Genomic DNA, 15,419 nt, shown 5'->3' on the forward strand with positions numbered 1-15,419 from the left:
TTTAGTTTTTAGTGTATTGGAATAGCTAGAAGGAAATACCTGAAACTGTTGAACTGCAACCCAGTAGTCTGGATTTTTGAAGATGATTGTTTGTGTATCTTCCATGGTGTGACTGTGATTGTGGAAACCTTGTGACTCACGCTGCCTTTATCCAGTGTATGGAAAGATGGGTAGAAAAATGGGAACCAAGATTAGATGAATAATAGGGGAGAAGGGGGCGTGGGTGGGATGTTTTGGGTGTACTTCTTTACTTGTATTTTTATTCTTCTCTCTTTTTTTTTTGGAGTAATGAAAATGTTCAAAAATTGATTTTCATAATGCACAACTGTATGATGGTACTGTAAACAACTGATTGTACACTGTGGATGACTGTAGGGAGATTTATACCCGGGAATCATGCATGGGACACTTTGAGAGTGGAAGGGAATGCAATTAATAATTACACCCAGGCATAGGCCAGGATGTATGGTCTCCCAACTCCTGATTGTTGCAATAGGCTTTTTTTTTTTTCAACTTGAGATGAAAGATGAGAAGGAGAATCAGAAAGAATACAGTGTCCCTTCATGAAAGCTAAGGCAGAACACATAGGATGTTTAATTCAGGAGACTGTTAGAGAGTTAGGTGTGAGGAATTCCTTAGGTGTGAGACTTAGGTGTGAGGTGGCCATCACCTGCCTGGTTTGAAATAATCCCCATTAAAAGAGATGTTGAATTAGGTTAAAAAAAAAAAAAAAAGATGAGATAGTATGTCTACAAAAAATGAAAACAAAGGGAGCCCCCCCCACCTCCAAAAAAAGAAAAATACTATTAACATAGCTGGTTACCTAAGACAAACCTGTTGAGTGAATGGTTTACCAGACAAGATATTTGACATCTTGGAAACACAAGAATTTTTCAGTGATATAGGGAGGGACGGGGTAGTACAGAATATCTGATTTTATGTTGTAGAGAAGAGTAGGAAGATATTGCACTGGGTCAGATGCTTGCAGGGATAAGGCAAGAGAGTGACCCAGCTTAAGCCAGGTAGCTAGAATGAATGGGAGCCAGACATTATGCTACTTAGTTTCATAGATTGTATTTAATCCACATAATTCATTGGCTATAGAGCCAGAATCTTCTTATTACAGCATGGTACCAAAGTCAAACTGCTAGAGCTGAATCTGGTGCCATATTTAGAAGAAGTTCTTTCAAGATCATTCCCAGGGTCATTCAAAGCAGGGGTGTATGATCCCTACCTATCACCACTACGTTCTCTTGGCTTTCTGCTAATTTACCATTGAAGTGTATGTTGTCAGGGATCTACAAGCTCAAAACTTGCTGACAGGGTTATTCAGAGGGACTTGATTTTTATTTAAGGAAAGATTTAAAACTGGGGAGCAAACCAACACCAGCCCCAGAAAAAAAAAATTTTTGAAGGCCTTCTATCTTCAGGGGGGCGGTGTGGGGGACAGATCTGGAGTATGCCTGTGCCTAAACTTCACCAGCCCCCATTCCAGGGTCCTGATTGGGTTCATGGGTCCTTGTGGGAGCTTAAGTGTGGAATCTACCAGAAGGCTGAGGCAGAGAGCTGGAGTCTTGTAGGATGGGACTTGAGGGAATATAAGAGCCAGGATCTGTGGGATCGGCCAGGTGTCCTCACTGGGAGAGAATGGGATATCAGCCAAGACTGAGTAGCTGCTGGAAGTGAGAGGTTATGTTCCCTGGCCGCAATCACACTTACCTGAGCAGTTCAGGGGAGGCTCCTGAGCACGCAGGCCTGGTGAGGACAACTGCTGAGATGACAGGTCCTTGGTTTCTCCTCGAGTGGACGTTAAGGCAGCCTGTGGAGCTGAGTTCGAGCATTGTGACGCACTTCCGGCCTGTATCGGTGATAGCCGCTTTCTCCAGGCAGTCTTCCCTGAGAACTCCTCAACTCTACGCAAGTGTAGGTAGGAACCTTTACTGACTACTGGGCAGGATGCCCAAACCTGACTTGGAGGTGGGGGTGTTCTCTTTTCCCAGGACGTGGAGGTGGGGGCTCATACTGGGTCAGATTCTCCTTCTTGACAGAGTGACCACCTCTGGTCTGGATTCCCTTTTCCATGTCAGCCCTTTCAAACTTTTTCAGAGATGCAGAGAATTGGACACAAGCACTATACAGAACTGGGTCTGTGCAGACCATCATCATCTCAAATGCATACACACACTCTATGAGGTCCATCAAGACAGTTTAACCTAACCAGTTTTTCAGAGTTTTCATTAAAATCTCCTGATAATGGCCCTGATATTGCATATTTGTATGCAAACCCTTATCACTTTTAATTTTAAATTCAATTTTATTGAGATATATTCACCTATCATACAGTCATTCATGGTGTACAATTAACTGTTCACAGTACCATCACATAGTTGTGCATTTATCACCTCAATCTATTTTTTGAACATTTTCCTTATACCAGAAAAGGTAAAAATAAGAATAAAAAATAAAAGTAAAAAAGAACACCCAAATTACCCTCCACCCTATTTTTCATTTAGTTTTGTCCCCATTTTTCTACTCCTCCATCCATACACTGGATAAAGGGAGTGTGTTTCACAAGGCTTTCACAATCACACTGTCACCCTTTGTAAGCTACATTGCTATACAATCATCTTCAAGAGTCAAGGTTACTGGGTTGCTGTTTGATACTTCCAGGTATTTACTTCTAGCTATTCCAATGCATTAAAACTTAAAAAGGAATATCTATATAGTGCATAAGAATGCTGACCAGAGTGACCTCTTGACTCCATTTGGAATCTCTCAGCCACTGAAACTTTATTTTGTTTCATTTTGCATCCCCCTTTTGGTCAAGAAGATGTTCTCAATCTCATAATGTTGGGTCCAGGTTCATCCTTGGGAGATTTACACCCCTGGGAGTCAGATTCCACATAGGAGAGAGGGCAGTGAGTTCATCTCCCAGTTTGGCTTAGCTAGAGAGAGAGGGCCAAATCTGAGTAACAAAGAGGCAGTCAGGGGGAGACTCTTAGGCACAATTATAAGCAGGTTTAGCCTATCCTTTGCAATAATGAGCTTCATAAGGGCAAGTCCCGAGTTAGAGGGCTCGGCACACCAAACTGCCAGTCCTCGATGTTTGTGAGAACATCAGCAACAATCCAGGTGAGGAAGCCCAACATCTTTGCATTTTCCTCCAGCTCCTCGGCGGGGAGGGAGGGACTGCATATATATTTTTGTTCTCTGCCTAAATTACTTTGGGATATGTCGCTATTTCACACTAACCTGTACAAGCCTACCATATCTCACTTCCTATTCAAAGTTCCATGTAATTATGGTATTTGAACAAACTTTATGAGTTAAATTGTTTAGAAAATATAGATCCTGCACCAACAAAACATCTCTTCCCTTGGTCTCATATGGAAGTTGAAGTTTTAAAACACAGTCAGTATCATCCTTTACCCTTTGGCCCTATTTGCCCTAGTCCTAACCAGATCTGCTGCATTCATATCTCTAATTGAAGTCTGGACTCTTTTTCAGCTTTTTAAACAGTTGCTGTATACACTAATACTGACATTCATATCTGCCAAATTCTAGCTCTTGAGTTTCAGGTGAAACCCTTATCACTTTTTAAAGTAAGATGATCCTCAGAATTTTGTAAAGCAAAAGGAGGATCTATGGCTAAGGAAATAGGTTCAGATGTTAGCACATTCATCAAACAAACATTTGTTGAGTGTCAAATGTGTGTCAGGCTTTATGTCAGAAAAAATGAGAATAAATCAGATAAAAGAGATACTCCATACCATGTAATGGGAAGACAGATAAACAATTATATGTGATAGGCAAGACACAAAACAGTTACAACATAGTATGATAAGTGCCTTGAGGAAGAGGCTTTGAGGGTAGGACATGGGGAGTTAGATAGTTTCCCTGAGTAGGCAATAGCAGAGCTGTCTCAGTGTGACTATTAGGAGTTGGGTAGCAAAGAGGAAATGGGCTTTAAGTGATAAATACAGTGTGTGACCAAGGGATGAGAAAATGGTTTAAGAGAACTACAGGTAGATGAAAATGGGTGTGGTGAAACTGGGGCAAAGAGGAAAAGTAGATTGACAGTAACTGAAATGTGCCAATTGACAGTAACTGAAATTTGCCAAGGAATTTAAACTTTGTAGAGAAGTGTGCTTCTCCATCTTTTTTGTATCACAGCATAGAGAAGAAATGTTTGTGTGCACACTGTCTTAAAGAAGAAACCAGACCAAGGGCTTCAGCGGACCTGGGTCTGCATGGCTATTCCAATAACCATAGAGATTGACAATGCTGGCACTTCCATAAGCCATTTGAGGTACCCAGTGAACTGTGGCATTGCATATAAATGGGAAGGTAAAATATACTGAGTGGGGTCTCTGTCTGGATTTAAGCAGGGGAGTAATCTTACTAGCCTTTTAGAAATAGTGCAGAAGCAATGCAGTAAGTGAATTGGAAGGGGTCAAGACTGAAAGACAGACTTCCATTTGTCAAAAAAAGAACCAATACCATAAATTGGTGTAAGTAAGGTAGTTGCTATGGAAATGAGAGGACAGAATGGAACTATGTTGAAGGGGTAACTTTAATTAGAGTCGGTGACTAATTACATGGAAGAAAGGAAGAGAGAAATCAATAAGTGCTTGGAGCATGGCCTGGCACATACTAGATAATACGTAAGTGTTTTTTAAATTAACTAAACGTCGGGGATAATTAGGCAGGCTTTGGATTAGATGCTTAGGTGAATGTGGTGCCGTTTTATAAGAGATGGGTAATATAGGAAGAGAGATTGGTTAGGATGGGATAATGATTAGTTTTCAGTTGTTTGGAGTTGATGATCATAAGATGTACAAGTGGGAAGGTCTAATACATTGTTGAATATAAGGATCTGGAGCTCCAAAGAAAAATTGGGGTGAGAGATTTAAATGTTCTTAGGAGAGGTTTGATGCCATAGAGTGGATCAAATTGCCCAGAATAAATGGGCAGTGAGAAGGAGGCTGGATCTCAACTTTGGATAACCAGATGTTTCTTAATCAGAAGAAAAAGAGTCATAAGTGAGACTTAAGAAAGAACTAACAGAGACATACATTTATTTAACAAGCACTTATATAATACCTCCTCAGTGCCAAGAACTAGTCCAAGCACTTTACAAAAACTAACTCATGGGAAAACAGCCATAAGAGCTCGGTGTTCCTTAGAAGGTAGGGATCTTGACCCCTTCCAATTCATTTACTGCATTGCTCCTGCAGTATTTCTAGAAGGCTAGTAATTAGCAGTATTAAGTGATGCAGGGGCACCTAATAAGAAAAGGACTAAAAGTATCCACTGGATTTGTGTACTGAGGGACCTTGATTGATTGACTTGGGACCCATGACATGTACACTATTCCCTTCTAAAATTAAAAATGCCTTTGAAAGCATCTAGCACATTTCTTGGCACAAAGAAGCTGACTTATAACTGTTAATTGACTAAATCTGTGACATACAATATAAGCAAGCAAAGCTTTTGCATTGCTATTTGCAACTCTTGTTTTTCTTCATCTGAATATTTTACTGAAGTTTCTAGATCTAAAAGCTAAGAGTTTTGTTCTGTAATCTTGAAGTAACTGAATTATCTTTTGGCTAATTTTTTATCACTATTCTCATGCCATTTTTTCCTTGTTTTATCTTTTACAGAGTTCTTTCACCTTCAAATCATTGCCTGGATCCCAGCCATTCATTCCGAGTTATAATGCTCTTAAGTTTGGAGCTGATCTCTGTTATCAGTGATGTGGTGCACCTTAGCACCAGCCTGAAGCATGCTCACTGCTGCACTGAGCCAGTCCTCTGGGCTTTTCCACCCAGGGATGGATTCGTTCTGGCCCTTCTGGTCTATAGAAGAACAGAAGGAATGTCAAATACTTAAAGAATCTAGCCTGCATGAAAATGGAGCTTCTGACTGGGTGCTCTTTAGACAAAATTTCAGGCAGTTCTGCTGTTAGGATTCCCTTGGGCCTTGAGGGTCTCTGAGTTGGCTCCAGGCTCTGTGCAGTCAGTGGCTAAAGCCAAACATTCACACCAAGGAGCACATCTTGTAACTGTTGGTGCTGAAGTAGTTCCTGATCATCCATTCTGATGAACTCCAGGCCTGGGTGTAGGAACATCCCACAGTCAAGGGAGGAGACTGTTACTGTACTGGAGGACTTGGAGAGGGAGCTGGCTCATCCTGGAGGAAAGGTGAGATGAGGAAGAGATGATCTGTTACCAGAAAGCAGGTTTTATCTCTAGAGAGAGATAAGAGAGTTGATATCTTCTCTCAAATGTAGTGAGAGGAAAATGGCCAACCTGTGTGGGCCAGAGTTATGTTTCCCTGTATATGTTGCCTTCTGTGTTCTTTTATCCCCTGCCCTTGCAGATTGAGACTCTGCTCTCCATGCCATGTTCCATGGTGATACTGGGATCTTAAGTTCTAGATCTCTCAGCAAATACCACCCAAGTCAAATTGTATCTAATTGACCCGGAGTCCCATCCTCCTACAGGGAAAGGAAGTGCCCCAAATGCAAATAGTTTAAATGGCAGCAGGATAGGTTCACCTGGGGTTCAGCTCCAGCCAGTAAAGCCTCAGCTCAACTCTGAATCTTGGGAGCTGTACCTGTTAAGGAGAAAGGTACACTGGGGAGAAATTAGGAGATGAAATTAGGAAATTAGGAAAAATATCTTTTGGCATTTTTCCAAATGAATGCTGTTACTAAAACCTTTGCATACCTTTCACTTGATCTCTAATGCTTATTCCTATTTTAACCTGTTCCTCTACACACATCATTTTAACCTTCATTATGATTATTTTCTCCCTTCACCTCTTTGCATTACAATTGTTGAAAAAATCCTTCTACTCTTGATCTCAAGTCACATGGTTCCATTTTTCAATTCCAACTTAACTGCTACCAACTTCCCTGACCTTGATCCCTTATACCTGAGGCAGCAGAACATTTTTCTGTGTTGAAGCCAGTAAAAAACTATCTAAAGGTTACTACATGCAGTAGAGAAATAAAAAATATTCAAATGTCTCATTTTAAAAAAATGAGTATGGAAAACAAAAATGTATTTCATTTTACATACTCATTGGAAAATCACAGACACCCAAATGGAATTATATAGTACATGTTGTTTGCCAATTGTTTTCCAAACAATTAAGTAGTTTCCTAATATCCTCTAATATAGCAATGACCAGTTATTGCAGTAACAGTATCATTAGGAACTCATGAATTTAAAAATATCCTTGTTGAAGCTCATGTTGTCTCATCTATGGCCAGAAAGAATCTCTTCAGTTTGGCGCCTAAATCTTTATGTCTGAGCCTAATAGTCTTTGAAATCTTTCCTGCTCCCTGGTTTGACAACATATACCAGGCCCATCTTATAATTGTTCTTCCTCAGTTCTGGAGTCAGCATTTCACCAAGGAGCCCTGATCTGTTGAGTGGAAAATGGTATTTGAAGACCAAAAATAGGGCATTAGAAATACTCATTGCTTAGTTGGTCGTTGTTCCTAGGTCTCAGTGGTCGGAACTAGGGAAAAAACTTACCATGGGTTCCCGTGGATGGTTCCAATTCAAATTCAGTACTACATAGTCTTTACTTTTATCTTGTCTCTGTCTCCTTTTGGAGAATTCTCAAAGACACCAGGAATGATAGAATATCAAGTGATTATTCTTTTGTTTTATCTCACGGTATATAAACAATAGCCTCAGAACAATAATCTCAGCATGGCCATTAACAATACGCTTATCAGAGGCGGCCCTGGAGGCTCATTAGCAGTGGCTCAGGATCTTACAGAGGATGAGGAAACGGTGGAAGATTCAATAATTGAAGATGAAGATGATGAAGCTGAGGTAGAAGAAGATGAATCCACAGATTTGGCAGAAGATAAAGAGGAAGAGGATGTATCTGGTGAACCTGAAGCATCACCAAGTGCAGATACAACTATACTCTTTGTAAAAGGAGAAGATTTTCCAGCAAATAACATTGTGAAGTTCCTGGTAGGCTTTACAAACAAGGGTACAGAAGACTTTATTGTTGAATCCCTGGATGCCTCATTCCGTTATCCTCAGGACTACCAGTTTTATATCCAGAATTTCACAGCTCTTCCTGTGAACACCATAGTGCCACCCCAGAGACAGGCAACTTTTGAGTACTCCTTCATTCCTGCAGAGCCCATGGGAGGGCGACCTTTTGGTCTAGTCATCAATCTGAACTACAAAGATTTGAATGGTAATGTATTCCAAGATGCTGTCTTCAATCAGACAGTTACAATTATTGAAAGAGAGGATGGGTTAGATGGAGAAACAATTTTTATGTATATGTTCCTTGCCGGTCTTGGGCTACTCGTTGTTGTTGGCCTTCATCAACTCCTGGAATCTAGAAAGCGCAAAAGACCCATACAGAAAGTAGAAATGGGTACATCAAGTCAGAATGATGTTGATATGAGTTGGATTCCTCAGGAAACTGAATCAGATCAATAAAGCTTCACCAAGAAGGCTGCCCCGGAAACAGGCACAGAAGAGATCAGTGGGATCTGATGAGTAAATGTTCCTTTGTGCAACAATTCAGTCTTTACTTAACCTGCCCTTTGTTTTTCGGCCTGGTGGGAATTAACACAGAGAAGCCATATCACCATAGAAGGCAACTCCTGTTTATGTGTGGACTGAGCAATCAGAGTCTGTGGCGATAATATTGCTGAAAATGCACTGCATTCGTTTTTCTAAAGTAACAAATTTGGTTTTTTATAAACCAAACTTAAAATCTATGTGTGTGCGTGTGTATGTATGTGAGCAGTTGGTCTTACCAGAATCGTTGTTGAACTACCTGAAGCGTGCCTTTAGAATACTAAATATAGTGTAATTGTCTCTTCCTTACTGACATTTTAAAATATTTTCCTCCCAAAATTCAACGAATATTTTCCCAGTGGGTGTCTTGCCTTGGCTGTTTTAAAGGAAACAATTTGATTCTTTCTTAGAATAATTCAGATCCCCATTGACGACGCAGATTAGCATTCTCTTGTTATTGTTGCATTGCTGTTTTACAGCTAGTAGTCTAAAGGCACAAGCAGGAGTAGCAGCTTGTTAGCAATAGCATTGTTTTGATATTTTGCTGCTCTTTGCTATAATGCGCACATTCAGGAAACTTCCCAGATGGGTTCAAGGAATCTTGGGACCTCTCTAACAACAAAATTGTGAAATGTGAAAATTTCGCTGACTTTGATACGTAAAATCCCACCCCAGCCCTTTTTAAATGAAAAGTAAAAATAATACACTTGTGCCAACTGAGTTATTCCCAGGGGCTAGCTCTGGAATGATTTTAGATATACTCAGTGATTTTTTTCAAAGAGAATTTCTTTCTTTAATAGAAGCATCCTTGCTTTAAAAAAAAAAAAATGGCCTTGGTCTACAGACTTAGCAGGTCAAATTATAGGTGCAGAGATAATGTTCCACCTAATCCTAATATATGTGTAAAAGAAACGAGTTTGGGTATTTTTTTAGTCAATTGTTTTTATCTAATCTTTTGAGGATTTGGGTTGACATGGTCCCTTTTAATTAATTTGGAAAATTTCAAAAATTTAAGCACTTAAGATTCTCAGAACCAAAACTTAATAGAACTTCATAAAATCCTTTTAGAGAATTACTCTTGCTCTAGCTAGTAAATCAAAGTTTGACATTATTGTCAGACTGAATAAAGAGTAAAGCTAAATAGTTACATAAACAGATAAGAATCTCTTCCTCCTCTATCTTTAAGCCTTGTTCTAGTGCATAATGTAAACTAATGGTAAATGAAATTTTAGTGGCTGTTTAATATTGTACCTGTCTTCATTCTCTTCCTCTTCATTGTAATCCTCTCCCATACCCAGGCCCATAGGATAAAAAAAAAAAAAAAAAAAAAAAAGAATAATCTTTCCAAGCTGTTTAAGTATTTAAGCATCTGAGCCAGAGCCATTGACAATAGAAGTTTTACTGTAGTTGTTAATCAGTTTGCAAGAAGGGTCTAAGCTGTCAAATTACCTATATTGGCATTGCTGGAGTATAAATTTTCTTTACCTGTTAAAAAAAGCAAACAAACAACAACAACAAAAAAACAATACGTTTAACCAGCTTAGTGGTGGTGTGTGTATGTGTGTGTTTTGTCTTTCTTTTTGTCTTTAAGGTCTGTCTCACTAGGGATATATAAAAAAATTACTGTTTTAAGAACACTTGAAATACAATTCCTCTTTTGTGTGATTATGCCAACAAGATACACATTTTTCAATGTTTAAGTTCAATTTGTTTCATTTCATTTTCAGTGTTTAGGGATCACTTTTTAAATTTCATTTTTTATAATTATATAACATATTAATTGGTTTTAAATTTAAATCTGCAAAGTAAGATATTTTCAAAGGATTTTAATTCTATTCCTGTTCTCTCCTCTCTATTCCTTCCCATCCCCATGAGTAACCTATTCTTGCCCTTTCCTTTTTTTGTTTATCCTTTCATTGTTTATTCTATTAATATAAGAATATGTACACACACACACAAAAGAATACACACATATTTAACCCTCCCTTTCTTAAATGGATGTAAGCTATAACTTAAATGTCATAATTTCTTAATACACATCTGTTTTATTGAAACATTTTGTTTGTTTTCTTTCTTCTAGCAAGTACTTACAGTAAGTGTTTATTGAATGAGCAAGTGAATGAGTGAGCAGTATATTAATTGATGAATTATACTGACATTTTCACAGTCTCTTCTTTCAGATGATTTGGTCAAAATGGGGAATGAGAAGGTGCTTCCAAAGCAGAAGACATCTGAAGAAATAACATGCCAACCTGGAAACCTTGTAAGAATTGATGGCAGTATTTTGCAGAACTCTGGATAGAAGTCCAAATATATCAGAGAAGACTAGAAGTAAATGCAAAAAATTCCAAAGGGAGAGATGGCATAAGTGTCATGAATGTAGAATGAATTTTATTCAGAACTCTGTCCTTATTCAGCATCAAAGATCTACTGTGGTGAGAAATCCTGTGAATGTGATACATATGGCAAAGCACTTACTGAGCATGCAGGCTTCACTGGAAATACAAGAATTCACAATGGAATTAGACCCTACTAATGTGAAAAATATGAGAAAGCTTTCAGTGCAAACACTGAGCTTATCATCATTCTTGAGAGACCCTATAATAAATGTGACAAGTGTGGAAATGCCTTTGAACAGTGGTCAACCCCCTTAACTAGCAACAAAGTCTTCACACCAGAGAGAAATGTTATGGATGTAACAAGTGTAAAGCTTTCAGTCAGAACACAGAACTTTTTCATTATCTCAGAATCCACATTGGAGAGAAACCTTTTCAGTGTAATCAGTGTAGGAAAAGTTTTCACCAGCACTTCCTCCTTCTTAAATATCAGAGAACCCCCTCAAGAGAGAAGTTACAAACAGTAGCACCTCATCTGACATTGAAAACTCATTAAGTAGTCAGCATCTGTAAATGGCAAGGCAGAATTTCTTTATACCTGACCACTAGGTATAAAAATGAAAATTGCTCCTTCACAATGTCCCAGAGAATCCTGTCAGAGGTAACAGAGCAAGCCATTCACTGTTTCAAATAAGCTACATTGTTTTAGTGATTTGGAGAGTGACCTTGGACCACCAGTTCAGGTATCCAGATATTTTCCTAGTTGCTTCAAAATACAATTCTTACAAAAGCTTGGACTGTTGTTTGATAATATTTTCTAGTGAAAACTTAAGTTGTATATAAAATACAGATAGGAATGTTAGCATATATAAAATGTTGCTGCAGCAATGATGATTTGTCAAGTGAAAAAATCTTATTCAGCATCTTTTTGGTGACAGCACGCCGAATCCTTGAGCCATTCCTAGGTGTTGTGATATAGTGGAACATGAAGCCCCTCAGCCAAGACTACAAACAAGAAAATTTGTCTTCTTCTTATTTTTTTTTAGGTATGTTAATTTGCATTAGCAAAACTTAAGAATTGCCCAAGGTAGTCTTCAGAGGAGGGGGATAGCAAACTCAAATGTCCAGGGGCCAGGCAGGTAACCTAAATGTGTGAAGCAGTCTAGAGTCAAAATAAGGAGCCAAACGATCAGAAAAATTTTTGCATTGCATTAAGGATTCAAAAAAATTACCAGAATCCTCTTTATTGATTTTAAGTTCTACTACCGGAGAATGATCAATTTAATTGTTCATTTTCGCCACCATATACATACTGATCTTTTCATACTTTTGTGTATAGTATATTTTAAGGAAAAGTTTAGTAAGCTTTACTGCTGAATCATTTAAATCATTAACTAATACATTTGAATTATCATTTTCATAGTAGTCATTAAATTATGACTTATGTAACCATCTGTTTTGATTTGATAAAGCTGAGAATGCAATATACCAGAAATGGATTGGCTTTTACAATGGGGATTTTTTAGTTTACAAATTTGCAGTTCTGTAGGCCATGAAAATGTCCCAATTAAGGCATCAACAGGATGATACCTTCTCTGAAGAAAGGATGCTGGCATTCAGGATTCCTCTGTCACATGGGAAGGCACATGGCAGGTGTCTGTTGGTCCTTCTCTCCTGGGTTTCATTGCGTTCAGCTCCTGGTATCAGTGGCTCTCAGCTCCTCCAGGGGCTTTTCTCTAAGCTTCTCTCTGGCTGTTTCTTGCTCTGAGCTCCCTGGCTTTTTTCTGCTCTTTATTCTCTCCTAAAGGACTCCAAGAAAGGATTAAGACCCACTTTGAATTGGATGGGTCATATCTCAATTGATAAAACCTAATCAAATATCCCACCCACAATAGGTCCATACTCACAGGAATTGGTCAAAAAAACTTGGCCTTTTCTGGGGTACATAACAGCTTCAAACAAGCATACCATATAATCAGTGTTTCACAACTTGATATCAACTCTAGCACAGGATCTTTAAAGTGTATAAAATGAATAATAAACATTTCATTACTATTAGTAGGATTTTACTTTCTTAGGTGTCAGGAGCTTAAGGGACTAGGAATCATGATGTAAATCAAACATGTATTGGCTATGAGACTAATTTTCTCTCAACAAATCTATCCAAAGAGCATATTTCTGATTAAAAACAAACTGCCTCTTGTTTCTCTCCAATCCTCTGTCCTCAGAGTACATTGATGCTACACTAACAAATTCTTGAAGCCCAGGACACAATCTAATTATATTCTTAATCATCAGATATAATGAGTTATAACTGATGTAATAACTCATGTATAATTGATGTAATGTTATAATAAGTAACTCTACATTAACCTCAAAATAAAACTGAACTCATTATCAATCATATTCAAGTTGAAATCAATTTAAAATGTGATCGATTAATTTTAAGTTTTATTTATGAAGTAAATAAAACCTGATTGCTCTTATATGGTGAAACTTTTTGCAAAGAAGAAGCCTATACTCACTTCTACTTCTATGTGTCTATTACTGTCTTTCAGGTAGAGAACATTGGGGCAAAAAGTGGTATAGTGGATGGAGTAGGAATGGCCATGGGTTGGTGGTGGTTGGGGCTGGGAGGTTTATTGCACTATTCTATATACCTTTGTCTATATTCCAAAATTCTCTGTAATACAAAATTCCTTCAACATTTATCAAGTACTTACTATGCACTAGGTTCTGGGGATATATAGTGTCAGGTTGAGATATACTCAGAACACATACTATAGTACATTTTATTATTTTGAAAAAAAACTATCATAATCTCTCCAACCCTCTATTTTATATTTCAAAACAAGCGTTACTGTATTATTCACTATCATCTCCATTCTAGAAATCCCCATTAATGTGTGCAGCTGGGGGAACTGATTGATTCAAATGAAAATCAGAAGCATGGTCATAGGCTTACAGTCTAATTCACTCTGAACAACCCTATGCTTCTCTGGTCATCTAACTCTTGAAAGTTTTGTAATTCTCATAACTTGAGAGTGGAGATCAAACCTCAAAATCTTTTACCGTAGAGAGGAACTCAAGGTCAGAGAGATTGGATGATTTGCCTCTCAAGGCCTCTGCACTTACGAAATGAAAAGAGGGGTTTCTTAGCCCAGTTCCAGCTCTAAACTGCTGTGATGATTTTTTATACGTACATCACAACTTATTCAGGATCAGCTTTCAAATGACAACTTCTGCTTGTTGTTTAACACTTAGATATTGCTACCATTTTAGCTGCTTTAGAAATATAAAAATTAATTTATCATATCAATCCTCTGAGGTAGGTACTATCATCCCATTATACTGATGAGCAAGCTAAGGCCCAAAAAGATCAAAGAACTTGCCCAAGGTCATACACCTTAAGTGGTGATTTCTGGATTCTGAACACGGAAAATTTGAATCCCAAGTTGCTGCTCTTAACCACTCCTTTCTACAGGATGGACTGACCTAGAATTGTAACAGATGATTCTGCCAATATGTCTCTCTCATATATATATATATATATATATATATATATATATATATATACACACACACACACACATATATGTATATGTATGTATGTATTTATGTTTGGTGTGTGTTTGTGATGCACTGTCTAGTCCTTTAGTATCATTGTTTCTAATATTTTAATGTCTAGTTGCTGATTTTTCTATTTTTTTCATTTTTAATTTGTCTAAGACAGGTGGTTTTCTTCTTTCATTATTGTTTATGCCATTTTTATTTCTAGTTGTGTTTTAAGACAGATAAAGCTTTCTCCTTAAAACTAATTTTTAATTATTAGAGCCTTAGATTTTTTATTTCTCTTTGCAAGATACTAACTTTTTTTTTGTTTTCTGAGCAATAGCTTAAAGTGTTCAGCCCATTCTCCAGAAAATGAAAAATAATAAGTCCCATCAAGAGCTCATTTCTCCGGAGGCTTGAATAGCATTCTTCATTTTACCTTAAATCATTGCATCTTACCTCCTACCACTGTCTCTCCTTATGAACAGTTACTTTTATATATAGAGCTTGGAGAACTATTCAGTTGCAAAATTCTTCAAGATTCCTAGAAAAGGACCCAAAAGTGAGCTTGACATTCACTTCCACTTGGAACTCAAGTTTTTGTCCAAGGCTTGCCCTGTGTCTTGTTACTTTCTGATGGTGAAATTCTGGCCTTGACAAGGTATGGGGAGAGATCCTTCTCTCTCCTGTTCCCAGATGTCCTGGAGGAAAGGTCTGGATGAAGGGGCAGGGAGGGAGGTGAGGAGAAAAGGGCCTTGAGGAATCTGTCCTAGGCTATCTATTATTACTATGCACTTAATGAGTTATCTCAAGCAGTTTAATCATTACTGAGAAATGGATGGTTCCAGAATCTGGATTTCCAACCAGTTACTTCTAGGAGCTCCAGAGCCACAAATCCCATCAATATCAAGTTCTGCAGTGTGATCCCTCCTAGGGTCTCAAACATAACATGACCAAAATGATA

General features: G+C 38.1%; 2 protein-coding genes across 5 annotated transcripts in view; both read left to right on the forward strand.

The window, feature by feature from the left end:
* Positions 1–13,307, forward strand: part of ZSCAN23 (zinc finger and SCAN domain containing 23) — a 32,582-nt gene extending 19,275 nt beyond the window's left edge. For 2 of the 4 annotated variants that reach the window (XM_037844901.1, XM_037844900.1), the window contains exon 6: positions 4,174–4,309. The gene's annotated coding sequence lies outside the window, so the exon portion shown is untranslated. Of the gene's footprint in view, positions 1–4,173; positions 4,348–5,663; positions 6,204–10,734; positions 11,647–11,841 lie in introns of those variants that run through there. The other 2 variants (XR_005218141.1, XM_037844898.1) reach the window with 2 other exon arrangements.
* On the forward strand, positions 6,233–9,932 carry LOC119540994 (translocon-associated protein subunit alpha-like). Its single transcript, XM_037844911.1, is given in 2 exon segments — positions 6,233–8,467; positions 8,469–9,932. Coding segments are annotated over 2 exon segments (819 nt in total). The 5' UTR covers positions 6,233–7,727; the 3' UTR covers positions 8,548–9,932.
* Positions 13,308–15,419: the final 2,112 nt, after the last annotated feature.

Source organism: Choloepus didactylus, chromosome 7 (genome assembly GCF_015220235.1).
Source record: "Choloepus didactylus isolate mChoDid1 chromosome 7, mChoDid1.pri, whole genome shotgun sequence".
NCBI classification, from domain to species: Eukaryota; Metazoa; Chordata; class Mammalia; order Pilosa; family Megalonychidae; genus Choloepus; species Choloepus didactylus.